This window comes from Alosa alosa, chromosome 12, assembly GCF_017589495.1.
Source record: "Alosa alosa isolate M-15738 ecotype Scorff River chromosome 12, AALO_Geno_1.1, whole genome shotgun sequence".
Lineage (NCBI taxonomy): Eukaryota > Metazoa > Chordata > Actinopteri > Clupeiformes > Clupeidae > Alosa > Alosa alosa.
In genome coordinates this window covers 6,050,722-6,071,723 of record NC_063200.1, presented here as the reverse complement: position 1 = coordinate 6,071,723, position 21,002 = coordinate 6,050,722, and the positions used below count along the sequence as shown (strand labels likewise).

The following is a 21,002-nucleotide window of genomic DNA, read 5'->3' as shown; positions in this document are numbered from 1 at the left end:
ATGCTATGAGCTTGTGCACTGTGGTTGTAAAAAGGGTTGTACTGGGCACTGCAAATGCAAAAGGGCAGCATTAATGTGCACAGCACTCTGCACATGTGCTGGTGACTGCAATGACTAAAGCTGTTTTGTAGGCCTTTTTCTTACCCCCAAAAGCTAAGGCCTCGACAACAACTTTCACTGTAGGCCTACTATTTTATAACGCTGATATGTTACCTGTTCAATGTTACTTTGGGGATTTGTGATAGGAGTTCAAGTTGTGAGTTTTTTTTATAGGAGCTCAAGTTCAAGTACTGTAGGGCTACATACAAGGATACAAGGATACAAGGAAGTTTATTGTCACATGCATATAGTTACTGGAAGTAAGAAATGCAGTGAAATTATGTCTGGTGTCAGCCTATTTGTGCAAAGTGGGGTAAAAAGTGCAGTAGAAGAGGGGTTTAGTAGATTAAGTGGCAAGGCCTGCATAAGAAAGGTGAGGGAGGATAGGAATTGGGGAGGAAGGGGGCACCAACAAGGAGCACCCAAGAGCAACAGGGGCAAGGAAAAACTCCCTTACCAAGGAAGAAACCTTTGGGCAGATCCATCGGCTCAAAGGGGCTAACCCAACTGCCAGGGGGTCTTGGTGTGTGTGTGTGTTGGGGGGATGACAGGAGATGTGATAGTGTGCTGTGTATGTGGGGAGAGGGCAGTGTGCAATATGTGTGTTGGAGAAGCCTCATGAGACAATGTGCTGTGTATTGGGGGCAACAGTGTGCTGTAACATGTTGGGGATGTGTGTTGGAGAAGCTTCCTGATGAAATAATGTGCTGTGTATGGGGGGGGGGGGCAAGTATGGTGGGGGACTTACTATTGCAAGCAGAGTACTGTATGTATGATTGAGTGATGAAGATGTGTGTGTGTTGGGGGCAACAGTGTGATAAAAGTATGTTGGGGATGTGTGTTGGAGAAGCCCCTGATGAAAAAATGTGGTGTATGTAGGGGGGGGGGCAATGTACTGCAAGTATGATGAAGGGACTTACTATTGCAAGCAGAGTACTGTATGTATGATGATGAGTGATGAAGATGTGTGTGTGGGCGGGAGGGGAGTGAAGTGGACTGTGTGTGTGTGTGTGTGTGTGGGTGGCAGGGTAGGTGGGGGTGCTGTAGAGGATGTGTGTTGGAGAAGATCCCTGAAGACAATGTGCTGTGTCATGTAGGGAGGGGGGGCAGTGTGCAGCAAGTAGAGGAGGCTTACTGTGCAAGCACCAGTGTGCTGTATGTATGTGAGGTGATGACAGTGATGAATAATTTTTTTTGTGGGGGTGTTGGGGATGGGGGGTGGGGTGGGGGTGGGCAGAAAGGCTAGGCAATCAAGGACATGGGTAGATGGAGGAGAAATCAAATGTCCTTGATTAGTTTACAGCCTATCACATTTAGATCCCCCCCATCCCCACAAATTTTCCTATCACAAAATTGAATCACAGGATAATAGCCTAGCCTAAACCCCTCAGTAATTCATTGGCTCTCTGATTGGCCACCTGTTTGCTCGAAGTGTTCATGTCACCCTTCCCCTGCTGTTTTTATCATTGTATCAATATCAGAATTATTTTCACAAACGAAGGAAGGGGAAATCGGAAAATTAAAGCTTAGGTCATCAAGAACAAACCCTGAAAGTTTCATGCTTCTTTCATAAAAAGCAAGATCAGCCCCACTACAAAAGTTCAAGGAGAAACAACGTCCCCCCGTGGCCTAATGCTAAGGCATTTTGCACCAATACACCAGATGGCAGTATCGTACTTTGTCTTCAGCTGTTAAGAGCAAAATTGGAGAGGACGGAAAGAGAGTCAGTAAAAATGTAGACGCTAAAATAGCTCTGACCATATGGCTCTGACAGATCCACGTGCATACCCGTGGAGTCGTGCGATTTAATACGGTATGAATTAGCTACCAGTGGTCTATTTGACTTTCAGCTTTTTAGTTCAGTCTTGGAATATCGTAGGAAACCTAGCGGGATCCTCGCATTTCTTCGCAGTGACAACAACATAAGTTGTATTGGTTTCTTGCTATTTGGGACATTTCTGAATGAGGAATGCCTGTCAGTCCATGCTCATGCTCATTATCTATCCAGACCATATAGTCTTTATGTTTCCCTTTACTTCATGTAATTGTTTGTAAATAAAAAACGAAATTCGAGAGGGAGGCGTGGTATGATATTTGGAACGTAACGGCGTCCCTAAAAGGAATACTCTCCTAATTTGGCTGCAGCTTCCTGCGCTGTCACTTTCACCATGGTACGCTTCTCCCGCGTGTTTAGACCGTATTCTTTATTCACCGCCTTACAACTTCAGCGAAACTGGCTGAACTTCATTCAAGGATCTTTTAGGCACTCCAGCACGAAAGCTGCTCCTCGTTTTACAAGAATGGAGTATCAGGTAAGATAATCTAATTGTCATCTCAGTTGCGTTAACATGAATAGCTATTTTTAAAATACTCTTCGACAACAAAGTTTGAAAATACTCATCCCGCTGTTGGAATAACAGGGAGATGGCTAGTTAGCTGGTTAACCTAACGTCTGGTGTTCGGGAGCCATTTCGTTCTTGATAGCTTAATATTGGATGGGGTTGCATCAGCCAACTGTTTGGATTTGTGCTGCAGCAATGTAGTAATGTTAGCTAACGTAAATAAAGTTGATTTCTTTGGTTAACTTGCAGGCGCTCACGGTAACATTGGTTCTCTTGTTAGCAATCGTAACTTGGATGTTTTTTCTGGTGCTCCAAAAGTCGACATTTAATTCTGATTAACGTTACTGTATTTTGGTCGACAGAAAGTTAGACAATATTCAAGTTATCATGGGGTGTGTAAAATGGCATAGAAGATGATTGGTTGCGCTGCGGCCAACGTTAGCTCATGAGGGATCACCACATATGAGTGAGCCATGTGGGGAAACATGATCTGCGTGTTCTGACATAATTCGTATACGTCGTGGTAGTATAAAAACATGCCTGGTCCTCTCTCTTAAATGGCAAATGTTTATGGTTTCACTGACATCACTACGGAGTAGCAGCTAAGGTTTCATGCAGCTGCTCTGACGAGAGTGGTCCACTCCTATCGAACTATCTTGTCCATGTCCAAAGCTTATTAAACATTAACTAAATATTATGAAAGGACAGAGACGTTATTGAGTCTTGCAGAAACTAGTTTAGTTCTGTTGTAGGCATGCAAATAGACACGGTCAGCGATTAGAGATTTTGTGTTTGATTTAATTATACTGCTACTTGCTGAGACTGTTTGCACTGGTGAATCACAACATTAACTGTTTGACGTCCTTGTGGCATAATGAGTTGAACGTTGTTCCATAGAGACAATGCTCTATGGGTCTGTTATTGTCCGGGCCCTGAACTCTAGGGCATACAAGTGGTTTGTCAGACGGGTTCAGTGGAATGACAGTGCGACTGTGGATCTACTCTTCCAGGATGCGGTATGCACACTCAACACCCTGCAGACCAACGCCAGTGTTCTGGAGCAGGTGCGCCGGGAGCGAGGACCCCCACAGCACCAGCTCCACGCCATGAAGGGCTTTCTGCAGCGAGCAGGCCTCACGGTCAGTCCACCACTTCTGTGTCCCCTCTGTCCTTTCTGACTCAACCCCGCAGGTGCATGTTAGTATTGTTTCTGTGGTGGGATGGAACTCAATTGTATTTCACTGACGCTCACTGAATTTACCCTGGTTAATTAATTGTTAATTAATTGTTAATTTAAACTTCAGCCCAGTGCCTCACACATAATCCCTGTCCTGTGAGTTTGTTACGTTAATTGCACAACACATGTAAACACCTGCACGCACACTGATGATCACATGTACAGCCCAATCAAGTGTATTGTGTTTTGCACAGTAGTTGCTAAGAAGTGCTTTATCATTTGTTTTGTATGCAATTCAGGTTGAAGAATTGGACGATTTAAATATTATTCACGTCACTGGAACAAAGGGCAAAGTGAGTTGTGTTTGCTGATCCACACTTCTCTCTGTGAGGTCTGTGTAAGGCTATTGTCTATTGAAGCAGTCCTATTCAAACTGTGTTTCTCCTTAACAGGGATCAACATGTGCTTTCACCGAGCAGATTCTTAGAAGTTACGGGTTTCGTACTGGATTTTACAGGTATTATTTGTTTGTATTTTTTGACCTTCTTTGGAGTAAACATGGCTTGTAGGTGTGTGCTCTATGTTAATCACTGTTCTGAGCTAAGTACGGTACTCAACTTCTACAGGCTCGTATAGGGGGTGGGGGGTGTGCAGATGTGGGATTGTTTGTGGTCAGAGTATGGAAAATGTTTAGTCAGGGTTGCGTAATCACGTGTTTGAGTGAGACTGTCGGAGGCGCTTCACTGGACCTTGCTCCTGCATTCCTGCACTTGGCTAATGGCCAACTCTTGAACAGTTCTCTGGAAATAAATAAAGCTAGGTTCAAAAGATAATATCAAAAGGCATCAAAAGATACCAGCAATATACTAATTTCCAGTATTTAAGATCAGCTCATTGTCATGTTACCTCTATATTTCCTTGAAAGGGGGATTGGTGATTGAAAAGGATAGAGGGATTTACTGTTTGCTAAGGTTGCAATTTTTGTTGGTTGTATATCAGGAAGGACTTTACAAACTCTTCAGGTTGTACACATTTTTCATTTCCTTGTGGATTTCAGTTCACCTCATTTGGTACAAGTCAGGGAGAGAATCCGGATAAACGGCCAACCTATCAGCAAGGAGCTCTTCACAAAATACTTCTGGCAGGTCTATGGCCGACTGGACGAAACAAAGGTGGGTGAACTCTGCTTCTTCAGCTACAGCTGTCGTCGCCGCAATCTGTCTTCAACTGATATGAAACAAAGTAAAAAAAAAAAAAAAAAAGACACCCACACAGTTTAGGAGAGTGCCTCAGACAAGTAGCTGGGAAAGTATAGATCACTGAGAATGGCTTTGTTTGAAGGGGAGACAAAAGTAGCAAAACACGCACCAAAAAAAAAAAAACAAGTAGCAAAACAAGTGAAGCAAAGCAATGGTCTGCTTGCACACCCTCCCCAGAGGCCTTGGAGTAGAGCCCCAGTCGTGGGGGCACTCTGAGGCTAACACAGGGACTCTTCTCCCACTGCTCTTCATGCCACCAAACTCATGGCTGTAACTAATCAGGTTTTGCGGCTAAATGTGAGACGGTGCGTTTAGGGTGCGTTTAGTAATAACGAGTATGCGCTTTCTCATGTGACATCTGCACACTTTCTTCATTAAGTTCAGTGGCCTCAATGGCCCCTTTCCTCACTTGCACACAAAGTATCATTTTGATGTCAGTGGAATGTTGGAGAGACGTGTCCTCACAGTGACCTTTCTTTGTGACTTCCGCTGATCCCAACAGGACTGCCATGGGGGAACGATGCCGGCTTACTTCCGTTTTCTAACAATCTTGGCCTTCCACATCTTTCTTCAAGAGAAGGTAGGTTATTCAGCTCACTTGTCCACATGTTTTTTTTACAATGAGCAGACAAAGATCATATGGCAGGTGAGAAGAATGTAGAGCAATTCTAGTTTTCCCCTCTGTGGTAGTGTTTGATTTTGATATGTGATTTTGACAGGTGGATTTGGCAGTTATTGAAGTTGGGATAGGTGGAGCGTATGACTGCACAAACGTCATTAGGTGAGAGAGGAGTTAATAATGGAGCAGCATTAAACAGTAATGTCTTACTGCCCAAAACTTGTTTTGCTAGATTTCTCCCCCCCCTCTCTCTTTCTCTCTCTCTCTCTCTCTCTCTCCTTATCGATTGGTTACATTCTTTCTCTTCCATTCCTCCTATGTGTAAGTCTCTGCCTGTCATATGCGGTCCTGCCTGATCCCTCCCCTCCCCCTCAGTGGGTCCTTTGGCTCTGCCCCAGAACACTCATCCCAGCGTGCCTAATGCTGGCTTTGTGTGCACTCACGCTCTCTTGAGCAAACGGCCATTTTGGCCTATAGCATGGCTCTCTACCCTCAACAACTGTACACATGCATCACCTTGTTAGAAGCCATTTCAGGAGAGAGGCCAAGGTGGCCTTAAAGAGACCAAAAGATCTTTTGCCCATGTAGTAGTGAACACTTAAACAAACACAGATGCTCTAGAGCCACATGTACTTGACATGTACCTGTCGGCATATGAAATCAGACTACAGAGGAACTGTATTGAATTAGTAGTAGTAGTGAACACTACAAGGTACATGTTTTATCTTGTGAAGTATAAGCAGTGATGGCAATATAATCTGTATTTTATAATTACATGTATTTGTCATTTTGTCAGACAACCATGGGTGTGTGGAATATCTTCCCTCGGAATAGACCACACAAGTATCCTCGGAGACACTATAGAGAAGATAGCCTGGCAGAAAGGAGGCATTTTTAAGGTGTCTTTTTTTCTGATTTTAACCTTTGACCTCAATGTGGTATTGTCTGAAATCTAATGTGTGTTTGTTTGTGACCCCCAGCCAGGAGTTCCAGCGTTCACAGTGAAGCAACAGGAGGGGCCCCTGACTGTTCTCCAGCAGCGAGCAGAAGAAATAGGCGTGAGCAGCACTTTTGTGTACTTAACACGAGTAACTCCAGACCAACACTGTTGTGTTGGCCATAGTCCAAGGCATTATTATTGTAACAGGCTGTGAGGTTACTAAATGTTTGTTTGACCTTTGAAGTCACATGGGCTAAGGTTAGGGGTTTGGGTTAAAGTTAGGGATTAGGGTGAAAGTTAGGGGTTAGGGTTAGAGTTCTTAAACTTCTGTTCCCTCTCTCTCCTATCTCCTTTCATATGATTCATAATCATACAACCAAAAAACATCACCTTGCCATCAGAAGTGATAATGTGATGTATTCTCTCTCTCTCTCTCTCTCTCTCTCTTCAATTCAAGGTTGCTTTATTAGCATGACTGTAGTTACAGTGTTGCCAAAGCACAATTAAAACAGCATAACAATTAGAACATTGACAGCTTTAAGGGAAACAGTAACATGTAACATGGAAAAATTCTCTCTCTCTCTCTCTCTCTCTCTCTATAGTGTTCTCTATAGTGTTCTCTGTCTGTTTGTCCTGACCTGACTGAGTATCCTGTAGATGAGGGCGTCCTGCATCTTGGTTTGGCCGGACAGCACCAGCTCATCAACGCCAGCCTGGCCCTGCAGCTCAGCCACAGCTGGCTACAACATCGTTGCCTATCTGGTGTGTGCACACACACACACATACTGGAGAAAATGCATGCATTTATTTCACATTCTTTTTTTGTGTTTTTTTTTTTTCTAAATATATGAAACTGTTTTTGTGAATCATTCATGAACTAAGTGAAGTGAACTCTTGTCAGCAATATGATAGTGTTCAAATTGCTGCATTATTGGTGAAAATGGCATCAATATTCATTGTACTCCGTATAGAGTGGAAAGCAACCAGACGTTATCAGGTCAGCTTTGAGTAATGGTAGTCTATCTTCCAGATAAGCACCTCCCGTTTGCGTCCGTGTTCGGTGGTGTGACCCAGGCCAAAGGGTTCAAGCCCAGCCCAGTCATGCTGAAAGGTGCGTTTCGCTTTTGTAACACTCATCAAGGCTATCATCCACTTTGATGACATGATGTAGTAATTGTTAATTGTAATAACATTTATTATCTTGTATTATGTGGGAGATTATGAACTGTTCTCTTCATAGTTAAGCATAGAGTGTGTGCTGATGTTTTAACTAGGTCTGGCAGACACAGAATGGCCTGGCCGAACGCAGACCCTGAGGCATGGGCCCATCACCTACTTCCTGGACGGAGCACACACCACGGGTAGCATGCTGGCCTGTGCCCGCTGGTTCAACGAGGCTGCTGCCCAGCGCGAAGCGGATGGCTGGGTGAGTTCTTATACCTCCTCTGTTCTTCTCTACTGTCCTTCACCTTTCATATGCCATCATAGATTTCTCATTGTTTGCAGCAGCCGTGGCCTACTGGTTAGCGCTTCGAACTTGTAACCAGAGGGTTGCCGGTTCGAACCCCGCCAGTAGGCACGGCTGAAGTGCCCTGCAAGGCACCCAACCCCTCACTGCTCCCCGAGCGTCGCTGTTGTAGCAGGCAGCTCACTGCGCTGGGATTAGTATGTGCTTCACATCACTGTGTGTTCACTGTGTGTTTCACTAATTCACGGATTGGGATAAATGCAGAGACCAAATTTCCCTCACGGGATTAAAGCAACACCAAAGCACTTTTCCTGTCGCAAAGCACACACGCTATTTGTTTATCCTGGCTTTGGAAATAACGAGGTCTACAGACAAGGTAGAGTAGGTTGCATGATTTTATGAAAGTATGATGTATTGCGACATCAGAAGCAAGTCAAATTTGTAGTTTCTTGTCTCATTCCATCGAACTACAGATCCGCTACCTGATCTGGCAAACTTGCATAGTGCAGTTATAGCCGATAGAGGGTCGCGAAGAGAATGCCGAAGTGCCGTTCACCCTGTTACGAGTTGATGAACCACTGAAATGATTTTGGAAACAATATTTTAAGGTACAAAAAACTCTTTGGTGTTGCTTTAAAAGGCTCGATGCTGTTTTATGTCCCCCAACGTCGTCTTCCAGGCAGGAGCTGCCACCGTCGAAGGCACCTTATCCTAAACCTAACCCTAACCTTAACCCATGCCTAACCATAGCGCCTTCCAGGCACCGCTGCCTTGAAGACAACGTTGGGGGCATAAAACACCAAAAAACGATCAAAAGAGTATACTTATACTTATACTTATACTTATACTTAGAGATAAAAGCCACAGGTGCCCAAACTTTCTTGTGGAGATCTATGCGTGTGTTTGAATGCACACCGGTGTCCCAGTTATGAGGCTTATCCCGATTTCTATGTTATTCGGGATATGGTGTTTACATAAACACAGAGAAACCTAGTTAATAGCATGACAAATGCTAGTAGTATCAAAGTTCAGAGTTCTATTACAGTGTCCTCGCTAAAGACTCTTGAGAGTGGTGTTCCATTATCGTTGGTTCTAATCAGCAATCAATCAGGCAGGGATCACATTGGAAATGACAAAGCAGCAGTGGCAAAGCGTAACACAGTGCTCAGCCCATAGTAATTCAAAAGAAGTTCTAAGTTCCACGAATGGTCTACGTTCTGTTGCCTAAACTGACAATTGATGAGTCTTGCGTTACACACACGTAAAGTTGAGGCAAGTTCAACACTCTAATTGTTTGACATTAACGCAACGCTGCTGCTCCAGCGGTTCCGCTGCAGAACCATAGCTAACAGTAGGAAATCCCAGAGGCTGTGGTCCCAGCCTCATGCAAGTAGCGCTCTGCAATCTTTGTTGGCAACTGTCAGATTTCTGGGATCAAATTTAAACATGTGTCTTTTGGAGTCCTCAGGATATGCTATTGCAGAAAAACAAAATTGGAAAACTGCGTCATGAGTGCTTAGAGTTCTCAGGCACTGTGTAATGCTCCATCTTAAACTTCAGCTCACCTTTAGCCAAACAACTGAATTGGACCTGGTGTATCAGGTTAAAATAGCTGGTAAAATAACGATCAGCAAGATTTGACACCTCTTTGTGTCCTTGAAGAGAGAATCTTGCAGTCTACCCAGCTCTAAGCCATAGGGGTGTTTATTGTGTTTGTGTCCCTCTGTCCAGAGGTCCAGTGGTGAGAGTGCTGCTGTTTAACGCCACAGGAGAGAGGGACTCTGCTGCCATGCTCAAGCTGCTTGTGGTGAGTTTCCAAAGAACAAAGGCAAAACCTCTATTGAGGAAATGGCAATAATGGTTACATGTGTGGCAAACTAAATAACATGTGCTTCTGTTTCTTGATTTGTTTTGTAGCCATACCACTTTGACTTTGCTGTGTTCTGCCCCAATATCACAGAGACCATTGCTACGTGTAATGCAGGTAAAGAACTTGGACTGGTGTTGACTACTATTTGCTATGTTACTCCTTCTTGTTTTCACTTGGGGGTAGCCTGATCTGTATGTGGTTTGTTTTTCTCTCTTGGCACAGACCAACAAAACTTCAACGTCTCCGTGGAGAACATGCTGACCCGTTGCCTGGACAACCAGCAGAGCTGGAGGCTGCTGACCGGCCAGCGGCAGAAGCAGCCGGGGGATGAGCTCCTGATCTCGGCGTGCAGCCTCCCCCTGGTCGCGGAGCGCCAGAGCGACTCGCTGGTTTTCCCCTGCATCCTCAGCGCCCTCCAGTGGATCACACAGGGCAGAGACTCCATACTGGCTGATCCGGGCAAGCGGGTCATCCCAGTCAAGCCAAGTATCGCCGCAAAGGCCTCATCGCTCCGCGATGCCACCGAGATCCACGTCCTCATCGCCGGAAGCCTGCATTTAGTCGGCGGAGCCCTCAAACACTTGGACCCTGTGTCTGCCTCTTAAAAAAGGAGCCACAGTATCAGTGGGCCTATTGTTTTTTTGTTTGTGTAAGCAGTGCACTGGGTGTGTTGAAGCACCATCAGACTCTGTCTATTGATAGAGAGATGAGTTACCCTGTCGAAACACCCGTTGGAAAGTAAGAAATGTATAGCACTTAGCATTAACGGAAATGTCTTTCCTATTCCGGTACCCCCTTTATTTCAAGCAAAGCCAAATGGTTTAGTTGGTGCCTTACAGTGCCAACATAATATATCAAAACCTAACTTTTTCATACTTGAAGCCAGCTGTTTACAGGGACTTTTTTGGGGAAAAGGTTTTGTACTCTTAAGTTAAGTTAAGTTTGTGCTTTACTGGACCTCAGTAGTTGTATGTGAAGGTGTGACCCTCCTTGTGGAGGTCCTTTTCTCTAAAAAAAAAAAAAAAAAAAATCTCATCATCGGTCTAAGGACAAACTGGTTCATTGCAATTTTGTGTCTGTGCCAAAAGGCAATGAGTTGTATGAATGTGGATTTTTGTAATTGTATTTTGTTCAGTACAGCCTTCATGGGTGATTTGTATTGTGGAAACCCACTGTCCTTGAAAAACCGCTAAAAGTATTGTTGCAGTGATATTCCTAGCTGTTTGTACTGAATGACAATTTTAATATAATTGTCAAGGTGGATCATATTGTATATGTTATTGGTATATAGAGAGACTAGTCTGACTGACTAGTGATGTCTTATGCTCCCTTTAGTGTACTACGCAGGTAGTACGGTATCTGCTGAGTACACTTTCTGTTGTACAATTAGTTTACACACATTTTGCCCTACCACCAAATTGTGCTTGTTACCCACATAGAAATCAACTTAGCTTTTAAACAAACCTCAAACAGGTTGTTTTGGGAAATATATTTGTTCGGAGGGCTGTCCAGATTTTGTTCCGACATTGTTGAGAATGAACCTGCTCTGAGATGTACTTGACCACACTTCCACACTGGTGTCATGTACACGTGTTCCCTAAGTAAGCCACCAGTCAAACATAGTAACATTGCGCACAACAACGTTTTAATTGTCTTGAATTTGGGATCTAGAGTAGGTCAACTCTACACTTGTATTAGACGAGCCCAGTGAGTGTGAGGTAATATGGGAATACTTTGAGGATGGGATATGTTGTAACTCACTATGCTACTGAGCATTGTCTGAAAGGTCCTCACTTAACTTTTTAAAAAGATGTATTTAATGGTATAAATATATGGGTGTAGCTCTCATTAAATATTTAAACACTAACTATTTTGGTCTCTTTCTATGTCCATGTTTGAATATCACGAGTTGTAATAACCTAAATAGGTAAAATATAAACTATTATAATGAAACTTGCAATAATTTATGATTGTGTAAAACATGCTGAAAAATACATGTCCTTATATTTGCTTAACTTTACGAAAATCGTCAGATCCATGGCACGGTCGATTTACAGATATACCTCCTTTCCAGAGGATGCGAGCCTTGTCTGAACTGGCGTGTTTGCAAATAACGACCAGTAGGGGTCGGCAATTTGTTTTAGTGTCGACATATCGGAAGTGAACAGTGCTGGACGAAGAAACCAACAAGGATGCAGCGAGAGAAAACCGGAAACTCCGGCGCCGGCGATAAGTATGAAAAAACTACATATTTAAAACGTTTTAACGTGTGTTGCCGTTATGTGTAGAAATTATATCCTTCCATGTACAAAACAATGTAGGAAAAATGAAAATCTGTCAGTTAATAATGACACAATGCGTTGTTTTGCCCAACTCCACTGTCCTACAGGCCCGAGCGGGATGTCGCCATCATGTCCAAATACTACGATGGGGTCGAATTTCCCTTCTGTGACGAGTTTTCAAAATATGAAAAGCTCGCAAAGATCGGTCAGGGCACGTTTGGGTACGTCTAAACGCATGTTTGTTTGTTCGTCATGAACACAACATTTGGCTTTTCCTTAAGTTCCTTCGTTTAGTGGTTCTGATCTGGCCTGCGCAGTAGTACAAAGCCTTGACGTAGTCTGTACGCTAACGTTAGCATGTCACTGAAGCCAGTCAGTGATAAAAGGATTAACGTTAGGATTAGCCTGTCCGATCCAGTATGATGCATTAAACCAAATGCTTGATGTCCCTATTCCATTAACTCCGCTTAGAATGGAGTAATCAAGTAATGTTATGTTGTCAACAGTCCATAAAGCACTACCAGGTTACAATGTAACGTGACATGAGAAGTGGCATGCGAAATTAAAGAGGCTGTAGCTAACGACAGAAATATTTGATAAAGTCGATTTAAGCCATTTATCACAGCAACGCAACTGTTTTTCTCATGTTAGACATTGAAAAGCTAACCATGTCTAATGACACCTCGCTGTTTGACTGTTTCCATATTGCGATCTAGGGAGGTGTTCAAAGCCAAACACAGACAGACTGGAAAAAAGGTGGCCTTGAAAAAAGTGCTCATGGAGAATGAAAAAGAAGGGGTAAGACTATGCTGAACAGTAATGCACATTGAGGTTCACACACACACACACAAACAGGAGTAGCATCAGTCAGTCTGAATGTGACCTTGACAACAAAGTCATGAGGTGAAGTCATGCCTTATTCTGCTTTTTCCGCAGTTCCCCATCACTGCTCTTCGAGAAATCAAGATCCTACAGCTTCTTAAACACGAGAATGTGGTGAACTTGATTGAAATCTGCCGAACAAAAGGTGAAAGACTTAACATGTTCACCAGCTCTCAGTTTTTGAGGGTGTAGTCATCATTTCCAATAATATGAAAATATTGCTCACTGAGGAGGTTTTTGACTGCTCTCCCTTACCATAGCCACTCAGTTCAACCGATACAAGGGCAGCATCTACTTGGTGTTTGACTTCTGTGAGCATGACCTGGCCGGCTTGCTCAGCAACGCTAACGTGAAGTTTACCCTCGCTGAGATCAAGAAAGTCATGCAGATGTTGCTGAATGGACTTTACTACATCCACAGAAACAAGGTAAGATATCCTTTGGCATTGCTGCTATTAATTTGTGTTCAGAACACAAATTGCTCAACCTTGTGTCAGTTTACAGAGCTGTGCAGGAAGATGTTTTTTTATGGTGTTCTCATGGAATGGAGATATTTGTTGAATGTGACAAAAAGTGTTACAGCTTAGACATAACTTAGACTTGTTGATGGTACCTGAGAATTGCGTCAACATGACCTAGATCCGAAAAAGCCACTTCATTTTCACCCTAGTTGGTATCATAATTTCCAGTGCATGCAAACCATCTAATGGGATATGTTCCCTCTACTGATTAGAGAACTTGATTAAAGCAATGGAAGGTATTAACATGAGAGAGTGTTCTGGAAGATGGCCATGAAGCTGCCGGTCGGATGGGCTTTGATTGAGGCTGTATGTGGCTTAATTTGATTGGCCTCTTTCTTAGATCCTGCACCGGGACATGAAGGCGGCCAATGTGCTCATCACACGAGACGGTGTCCTTAAGCTGGCAGATTTTGGCCTGGCCAGAGCCTTCAGCTTAGCCAAGAACAGTCAGGGCAACCGCTATACCAACCGAGTGGTCACCCTGTGGTACCGGCCGCCTGAGCTACTTTTGGGTAAGCAGGATTTCAGCTGTCTGCTCATTAAAGATGGGTTGACAGAGACTTGGTGCTGAGTTGTCTGAGTTGTTTTGGTCCAGTATAGATCTAAATGGCTTCTATTTAGCCATTCATTATTTGTATTAGTTGAAGAGCAGAAGTTAATTGCTGCTGCTTCTATTATCCCGTATGTAATTGAATTTCCATACCCCAATGTGCTTTCAACAAGTTTACACTCAATAAGGATACACACAAGAATGTGTCCCTCAACAATCATTTTTAAATGTTATGTTTGGTGTGTGTACTCTTGCTGAAAGCCATGTGTAATGTGTGCAGGGGAGCGAGACTACGGCCCCCCCATTGACCTGTGGGGTGCTGGGTGCATCATGGCGGAGATGTGGACCAGGAGCCCCATAATGCAGGGCAACACGGAGCAGCACCAGCTCACGCTCATAAGCCAGCTGTGCGGATCCATCACGCCAGAGGTACCACCACTTTCACTTTTCACGCTGCTTCATCTCTGTGGGCTATTGAATTGATTTAGAGCTTTCAAATTGATTTAGAGCTTTCAAATTGATTTTAGAGCTTTCAAATGGATTTTTCCTTCCCGTATTTGGACCACACACTCCATGATTGTCCGTAGTTGGAATATACCTCTAGCACTGCACGTCTTGTAAAGATCAGAATTAATTTAATGTGTGATTGCATAGATCCTGATACTGTTATCCTCATTCTGTTTTTATCCATCCCAAAGGTCTGGCCAGGTGTGGATAAGAAATATGAACTGTATCAGAAGATGGAACTGCCCAAGGGACAGAAGAGGAAGGTGAAGGACCGACTGAAGTTCTATGTCAAAGACCCCTATGCCCTGGATCTCATAGACAAACTCCTCGTCCTCGACCCCAATCAGCGAGTAGACAGTGATGACGCCCTCAATCACGACTTCTTCTGGTCTGACCCCATGCCTTCTGACCTCAAGAACATGCTCTCTACGCACAACACGTCCATGTTTGAGTACCTGGCCCCGCCCCGGAGAAGAAGCCATATGCCCCAGCAGCCGGCCAATCAAAACAGGAACCCCACGACTACAAGTCAGACAGAGTTTGATCGGGTCTTCTGATTGGTCGTCTGGCACTTACGTACTGCTATTCCTGATGAAAAACTCGACACTGTTGTGTTCCAGTTGGTTCTCCAGCTGGGTGCATCCTAGACCAAACCTCAAAGACAAAAAAAAAAAAATGTGAGCCCTTTATGTTTTTCCTCGCATTTCACCCGACCCATGTTGGTTCAGTGGGTGTAAGATATGAATTTTTCTGTGGGCAGCTGGGACCCTTACTGACCCAGATAGAGGTCTGTCGTAAATGTCTCTGAAGATCTCTCGACATGGTGACTCTTGGAACAGACAAGCTCAATAAGAGGCTTGCAGTCTACTTGGGAGGAGAGACCACAGGTGCAAAGTGTACAGTGGCCTACAGGGTGCTACGGAAACATTATGTGACTAACCTAGCAGTGCTAAAGTCACAGGCCATTGTGGTCAAGTCAAAACTTACATTGCTTGTTGTTTTTTTTATTTTGTGTATGTTTCTTTTGTGTTTATTTTTATATTGCTTTTAAAATGAAGATCAGAGTTGTTCTGGGTTTGTTTCTTGGTGTATGTGGTACTTCTGAGTATAGTACACAACAATAAACCTCCAGATACAAATCTAAGGCTCTTGGATCTTTTTTTTTTTCTGAAGCATTACAACCAGTTAGAGCTGTATAGTACCACCTTAGTCACAAGACAATGTTTTGAGCAGTTTTGTAGATGTTGATGACTGTAAAAAGTATGGGTAGTGTACACTTAGTCAAATGAAAAGCCTATTAAAATTCGAAATAGGTGTTAACATTTACCCAAATGTGGTAGTTTCTTAGTGGACCTGGATGATCATCAGTTAACCCTTAAAGGAGTACCGTCACACTGGTGTGACGGGAATGTTGAGAAATGAACGTTCTAAAGAATATCTGGGTTCATTGAATTCAACATAGAATTTTAGAACCTTCAATTGTTGCGGAACTTAGAATGTTCAAAAACCTACACCTTTAAGGGTTTTTAAGAGAGCGGTTACTACACAGCCTCTGGCCCAAACCTGACTGAGCCACTTTGGTTTAACCCTTAAAGGTGTAGGTTTTTGAATGTTCTAAGTTCCGCAACAATTGAAGGTTCTAAAATTCTATGTTGAATTCAATGAACCCAGATATTCTTTAGAACGTTCATTTCTCAACATTCCCGTACTCCTTTAAGGGTTAATTGCTTCAGAATGTGAGTGCATTATGCCATACAAAAATATACATTGTTTACATTTATTGTTGGATGTCCACTGATGAGCAGGTCTTGTATTCTCACTCTCCTTAATTCATCACACTGTGCAGAACCTGCTGCCTGTCCTGCAGCTCTCTCTGTGCTGTATGTTTTATGTTGCTTGCTCCCTTCCTAGTCTGTGCTCTTTCTAGTCATAGTGTCTTGCTGCCTGCATTGTCCCGTGGACTTCCTGTGAAGCTATTTGCATGACATTTTCACCAAATTTTAACTCGGATAATCAATCCACCCAAAACAATCCAAACATTAAAGTCCATAAGTAAAGTTATGTGTAATAAAGTGACACAGGAAAAAAGTATTGAACGCACCTACTGAAACTTAAATACTTTGTGGAGAGCCTTTATTTGTAATGATAGCTTCAATACATTTCCTGTATGACGAAACCAATCAGTCACAGTATTCAGCTGTGATTTTGGCCCATTCTTTTAAACAGATAGTCTTTTAATCTTGAAGATTCCAGGGTTCCCTCTTGTGAATCCTGATATTTAGTTAACTTCCAGAACTGTTTGATTGATTTCCTTTCTCTGAAATCAATTGAGAGTTTTCTTTGCTGTATGATTTGGATCATTGTCCTGCTGGAAGGTCTAGCCATGTCTCATCCTCATCATCCTGGTGGATGACAAGATTCTCCTAAAAAAAATGACTCCATTCATCATTCCTTCAACTGTATGAAGTCTGCCACTGCCATGAGATGAAAAACACCCCACACCATGATGCCTCCACCTCCAATCCTCACTGTTGGTATGGTATTTATAGGGTGATGTACAGTGCCATTCTCCTTCAAACATGATGTGTAGTATGACATCCAAATAGTAACATTTTGCTCTCACCTGACCAGACTACATTCACCCAGTATTTCATAGGCTTGTCCAAATGTTGTGTAAACTTTAAACAAGCTTTGACATGTTTTTTCTTCAGCAATGGAGTCATGCGGGGTGAGCGTGCATAGGTGCCATGGTGGTGGAGTGACCTATGATTTTCTCTGTAACAATCGGACCTGCTGCCTCCAAGTCTTTCCAGAGCTTTCTCCGAGTGGTCCTTGGCTCATGGGCCACTCTTCTGACTATCTTTCTGACTTCCTAGTCACAATCTTGCGATTAGATCCTGTGCATGGCTGGTTGATGATGCATTGATGTTCCTTCCACTTGCAGATAATGGCCCCAATGCTGCTTACTGGAAGATTCTGAAGTTTTGAAATGCATTTGTAATCGGTTCCATTGATATGTTTGGCAACAATAAGGTTGCGAAGTTCTTGGGTAAGCTCTTTCCTTTTACCCATCATGAAATGCTTCTAGAGTGGCATCTTGATAACGAAAAACCTTTTTTTTTTTATAGCCCATCAATATGTACTTACCCAGCTCATATTAATTTGCACTGATAGGAGGGATAATTACTCTCTAACTACTTATAGATTCCAGCTTGTTCCTTGTCTTGGTGTACTGACTGGTTTTACTTTGGATCATTGGAAGCTTGCATACTCCAATGATCCAATTTTGACACCTGACATAATGGAAGAGTTGCTGGTTTAAGCCGCTGAGACGATCCATCTATTTATATGATTTGAGGATGACCTGGAACCTCATGCAGTTAGTCCTGATTGCTCAGAGGTCATAATCTGTGCGTACGTCAAATATATCCCATCCGTTGACTCCAGCACGCTGTTCAGGTGGGCACCCAAAGTCGGAGTTGATTGGTTTTGGTGTACACACTCGTCCTTAGCTTGCACTGTCATCTCATCCCATGGAACTTAATCTCCTTATGGTTCTAAATGAGACTACACTTCCTGCAGTCCAGCCTTAATTTGGACTGACAGGGCTGCAGCAATGCTACAGTGTTTACACGCCTTTGTTATCCTGTAAACGTAAGGGGACCACAGAGTCATATCCGCATCATTTTTTTCCACGTGTAAAGGGTATGTGGAAAAAAGACCTTAAATAGAGAGGATCCAATAATCTTTTTCAGAACAGTATTGCATAATACTTTCAAGGAAAATGCATGAAGCTTCAAAATGTTCAGTTCTTGCACATAATAAAGTGACTGAATAATTATATGGACCCAAAAGTTAACGGTTTAATGTTGTAAAATCTTGACCCTGTTAACAGCTGTTACCTGTTGGTTTCTTAATCGTTTAATTAATTTAGTCACACTTACTCCTTTTAAAGAAGCTTTACATCCAGGTCTTGGTGGTGTTTGGGGTGCCAACTGCTTCAAATGTACCTGATGTCTCCATGAGGCATACCATTGATTCTTAATTTAATCAAGGTTACTTAGAGATAAAAGTTGTTAATAAATATTGTTGAAAGTTGAAAAAAGTCATCATTGGTCTTCGTTTACCAATTTATTAGTTAAGCACCTATTAATAATAATACATTTTCATATAATGAAAGTAAAACCAAATTAATTGAATACAAACACACACACTACTTAATTTTCCAACTCCAAACATTACCATTGTGCAACAAATTTGTTAATAAGATACTTTTGGTGTGTTTATTTTGAAACAGTTGTTTATAATAGCTTTAACACACACATAATTCACATATAATCTCATTCTCCATAGCTGGCTCAGAGCTCTAATCCAGTTTGAGGCACTTATACTCATAGACCGTGTTTAAGACATTCCCACCATCAGAGGAGTCATTGCAGTTATTTGTAAGGTTTCACCTAACATCTAATTAATATTATATCATATTATTTTATACTGTTTAAATATGTATTATACTGTATGGGCTAGATTTACCTCTGATATAAAATGTCTAGAGGCCCAAAGTCCACACAGATGTCATTCAATGTGCTTTACATAAACAAAAGTAAACAGTAATAGCAAATAAAGGTATAGAAGGGCAATATTCAAAGGAAGTTAAAGATTATAATAAAAAAGAAAACATAAAGTGCACAAGGTGAAATCATTAAAAAAAAAAAAAGAATAATTAAAAAGGCAAAATAAAAGACACAAGGTAGAATAATTTTCAAAGCATATTCAGAATTTGTAACTCAGTGCAGTTAGCAGAAAGCATCTGAGAACAGTTTGGTCTTAAGTCTAGATTTAAAACTGGCTACAGTTGGGGCCTTGAAGTATATTGTTACCAAAATTCTAATGCTAAATTTAAAGACCTTAAGATCCCACATATTAATCAGATGGACACTACAACTGGACATGAGTGGACAATCCTTTCTGTCTACCCTCACGTTCTAACCTCCATGCTTTTACTGACCGTTGTAAACTGGAATAGACGCTGTCCGGTGGGTTTATTGCACCACAACAATAATCAGCATTAGCTGCTCATTACCCCGTAAAGTCCCGGTGGTCCTGTCTCCGGACTAGGACAAAAGATGGACTCTGGCCAATACTATGGACCGGACACTTTTTTTTGTATAGGATTACTGCATGACCATTTCATCCGATATTTTGGTTCCGTAGTTGGGAATTCCCCAGTTGGATAAAAACTCAGCTTACTGAAATTATTTGTTTTCGCTTTGATTATTGTTCCTAATGATAACCTTTAATGAGGAGAAGTTAGGGTGAAAATATATATAGGGAGGACATCATCTTGCTGACTTAAAATAGAGGATTGCTGTAACTGCTATTTTTATTGAGATTCATTAAATTATCACAACATAGGTAAAAGATAATGCTGTATAAATATAGTTTAATGATACATTAATGGCTTCCAGGGGTTCAGGCACTGGGCTCCATTTTCCTATTTCACTACATAAAATAAAATCAATTGATACTAATGGGAGGGGATTTCATGCTATTGTTAATACACTGTTTTTCAAAGAAACAAATCAATGTGACCCAACAATAAGCTTCCCATTTTCTGATATACTGATGGTCTTGTTTATATCCATCAGTTAAAAGCCAGAACGTGCGGCTCCTGCTGTGACAAACCCACATGTTGCTGCACGCAGGACTTGTGTGTCAGAGGGAAGTCTCTGTATCTACTTCTGATGCCTACGCAATTTTTCAAGGACAGTTCTCACAGCGTTCTCCTGTACTGTCCTCCCTACTAAGCAGCGACGCGTGTCATTATCTTATTTTGCACACTTTGCCCTCCCATGTACAGAGAAGAAGGGAAAAAAACATGACTCAAAACCTGATTCAGCAAGGGACACTCCATACTATTCTTGCATGTGATCTTCACCGTTGTACAAAACATCTTAAAACAATAGATAACCCACATGAGTAAGACCATGCCTTACTGAAACATGCCATGCTCACAAAGCATTACCTAAGCACAGCAAAGCAAAACACCCCCAACATCCACACACCTACCCACCCATCTAGAGTCAAGTAATTATATTTTCCTTGGTTTATCCGTTGTCGTCTTCTGGGATGGAAGTCAAGACAAGCAGGTCTATAGATCTGATGAGCATCTATTGTTTGTCTGGCTTGACCAGTGGGGAGGGGCCTTCTCTGGGCTCTTGAGTGATGGGCTGCTCGTGGTGCCGGAGAGGCCCCGGTCTGAGGAGCGAGCTGTGCTCCTGTCCCTGGTGGCACTAAGAGCTTCAACTCAACCACTGCGCAGGAGTCCCATTGAGTAAGAGACTGGGATTTAGAGGGAGTGTGGCTGTAACAAGGTTGTACTAAGTGTGTTGATCTGCGGGGAGTTAAGTCCCCCCTCACACTCCCTCACACCCATCTCACTGGTGCTGCTGGCCATTTCCATGAATGGGGCATGAAAACCCGGAGT

General features: G+C 42.6%; 2 protein-coding genes across 2 annotated transcripts; both read left to right on the top strand.

The window, feature by feature from the left end:
• Nucleotides 1-1,805: 1,805 nt before the first annotated feature.
• fpgs (folylpolyglutamate synthase) lies at nucleotides 1,806-11,641 on the top strand. Its single transcript, XM_048259712.1, has 15 exons — nucleotides 1,806-2,411; nucleotides 3,452-3,580; nucleotides 3,918-3,971; nucleotides 4,071-4,135; nucleotides 4,676-4,790; nucleotides 5,380-5,457; nucleotides 5,597-5,658; nucleotides 6,293-6,395; nucleotides 6,477-6,554; nucleotides 7,051-7,198; nucleotides 7,467-7,547; nucleotides 7,711-7,857; nucleotides 9,638-9,711; nucleotides 9,822-9,888; nucleotides 9,997-11,641. Exons 1-15 carry the CDS (start codon nucleotides 2,268-2,270, stop codon nucleotides 10,377-10,379), a joined length of 1,728 nt encoding a protein of 575 aa, XP_048115669.1. The 5' UTR covers nucleotides 1,806-2,267; the 3' UTR covers nucleotides 10,380-11,641.
• Nucleotides 11,642-11,910: 269 nt separating this feature from the next.
• Nucleotides 11,911-15,654, top strand: cdk9 (cyclin-dependent kinase 9 (CDC2-related kinase)). The gene is made up of 8 exons (XM_048259009.1): nucleotides 11,911-12,007; nucleotides 12,164-12,277; nucleotides 12,773-12,854; nucleotides 12,993-13,083; nucleotides 13,199-13,365; nucleotides 13,799-13,970; nucleotides 14,289-14,437; nucleotides 14,707-15,654. Exons 1-8 carry the CDS (start codon nucleotides 11,967-11,969, stop codon nucleotides 15,070-15,072), a joined length of 1,182 nt encoding a protein of 393 aa, XP_048114966.1. The 5' UTR covers nucleotides 11,911-11,966; the 3' UTR covers nucleotides 15,073-15,654.
• The last annotated feature ends 5,348 nt before the right edge of the window (nucleotides 15,655-21,002 follow it).

Excerpts from the sequence above, each read along its gene's own strand:
- fpgs (XM_048259712.1), top strand. The coding sequence starts at position 2,268 with ATGGTACGCTTCTCCCGCGTGTTTAGACCGTATTCTTTATTCACCGCC. Across the intron at positions 4,136-4,675 it reads TTTCGTACTGGATTTTACAG|TTCACCTCATTTGGTACAAG; the intron begins GTATTATTTGTT and ends TGTGGATTTCAG. Across the intron at positions 7,199-7,466 it reads ACAACATCGTTGCCTATCTG|ATAAGCACCTCCCGTTTGCG; the intron begins GTGTGTGCACAC and ends TCTATCTTCCAG.
- cdk9 (XM_048259009.1), top strand. The coding sequence starts at position 11,967 with ATGCAGCGAGAGAAAACCGGAAACTCCGGCGCCGGCGATAA. Across the intron at positions 12,278-12,772 it reads ATCGGTCAGGGCACGTTTGG|GGAGGTGTTCAAAGCCAAAC; the intron begins GTACGTCTAAAC and ends ATTGCGATCTAG. Across the intron at positions 13,366-13,798 it reads ACTACATCCACAGAAACAAG|ATCCTGCACCGGGACATGAA; the intron begins GTAAGATATCCT and ends CCTCTTTCTTAG.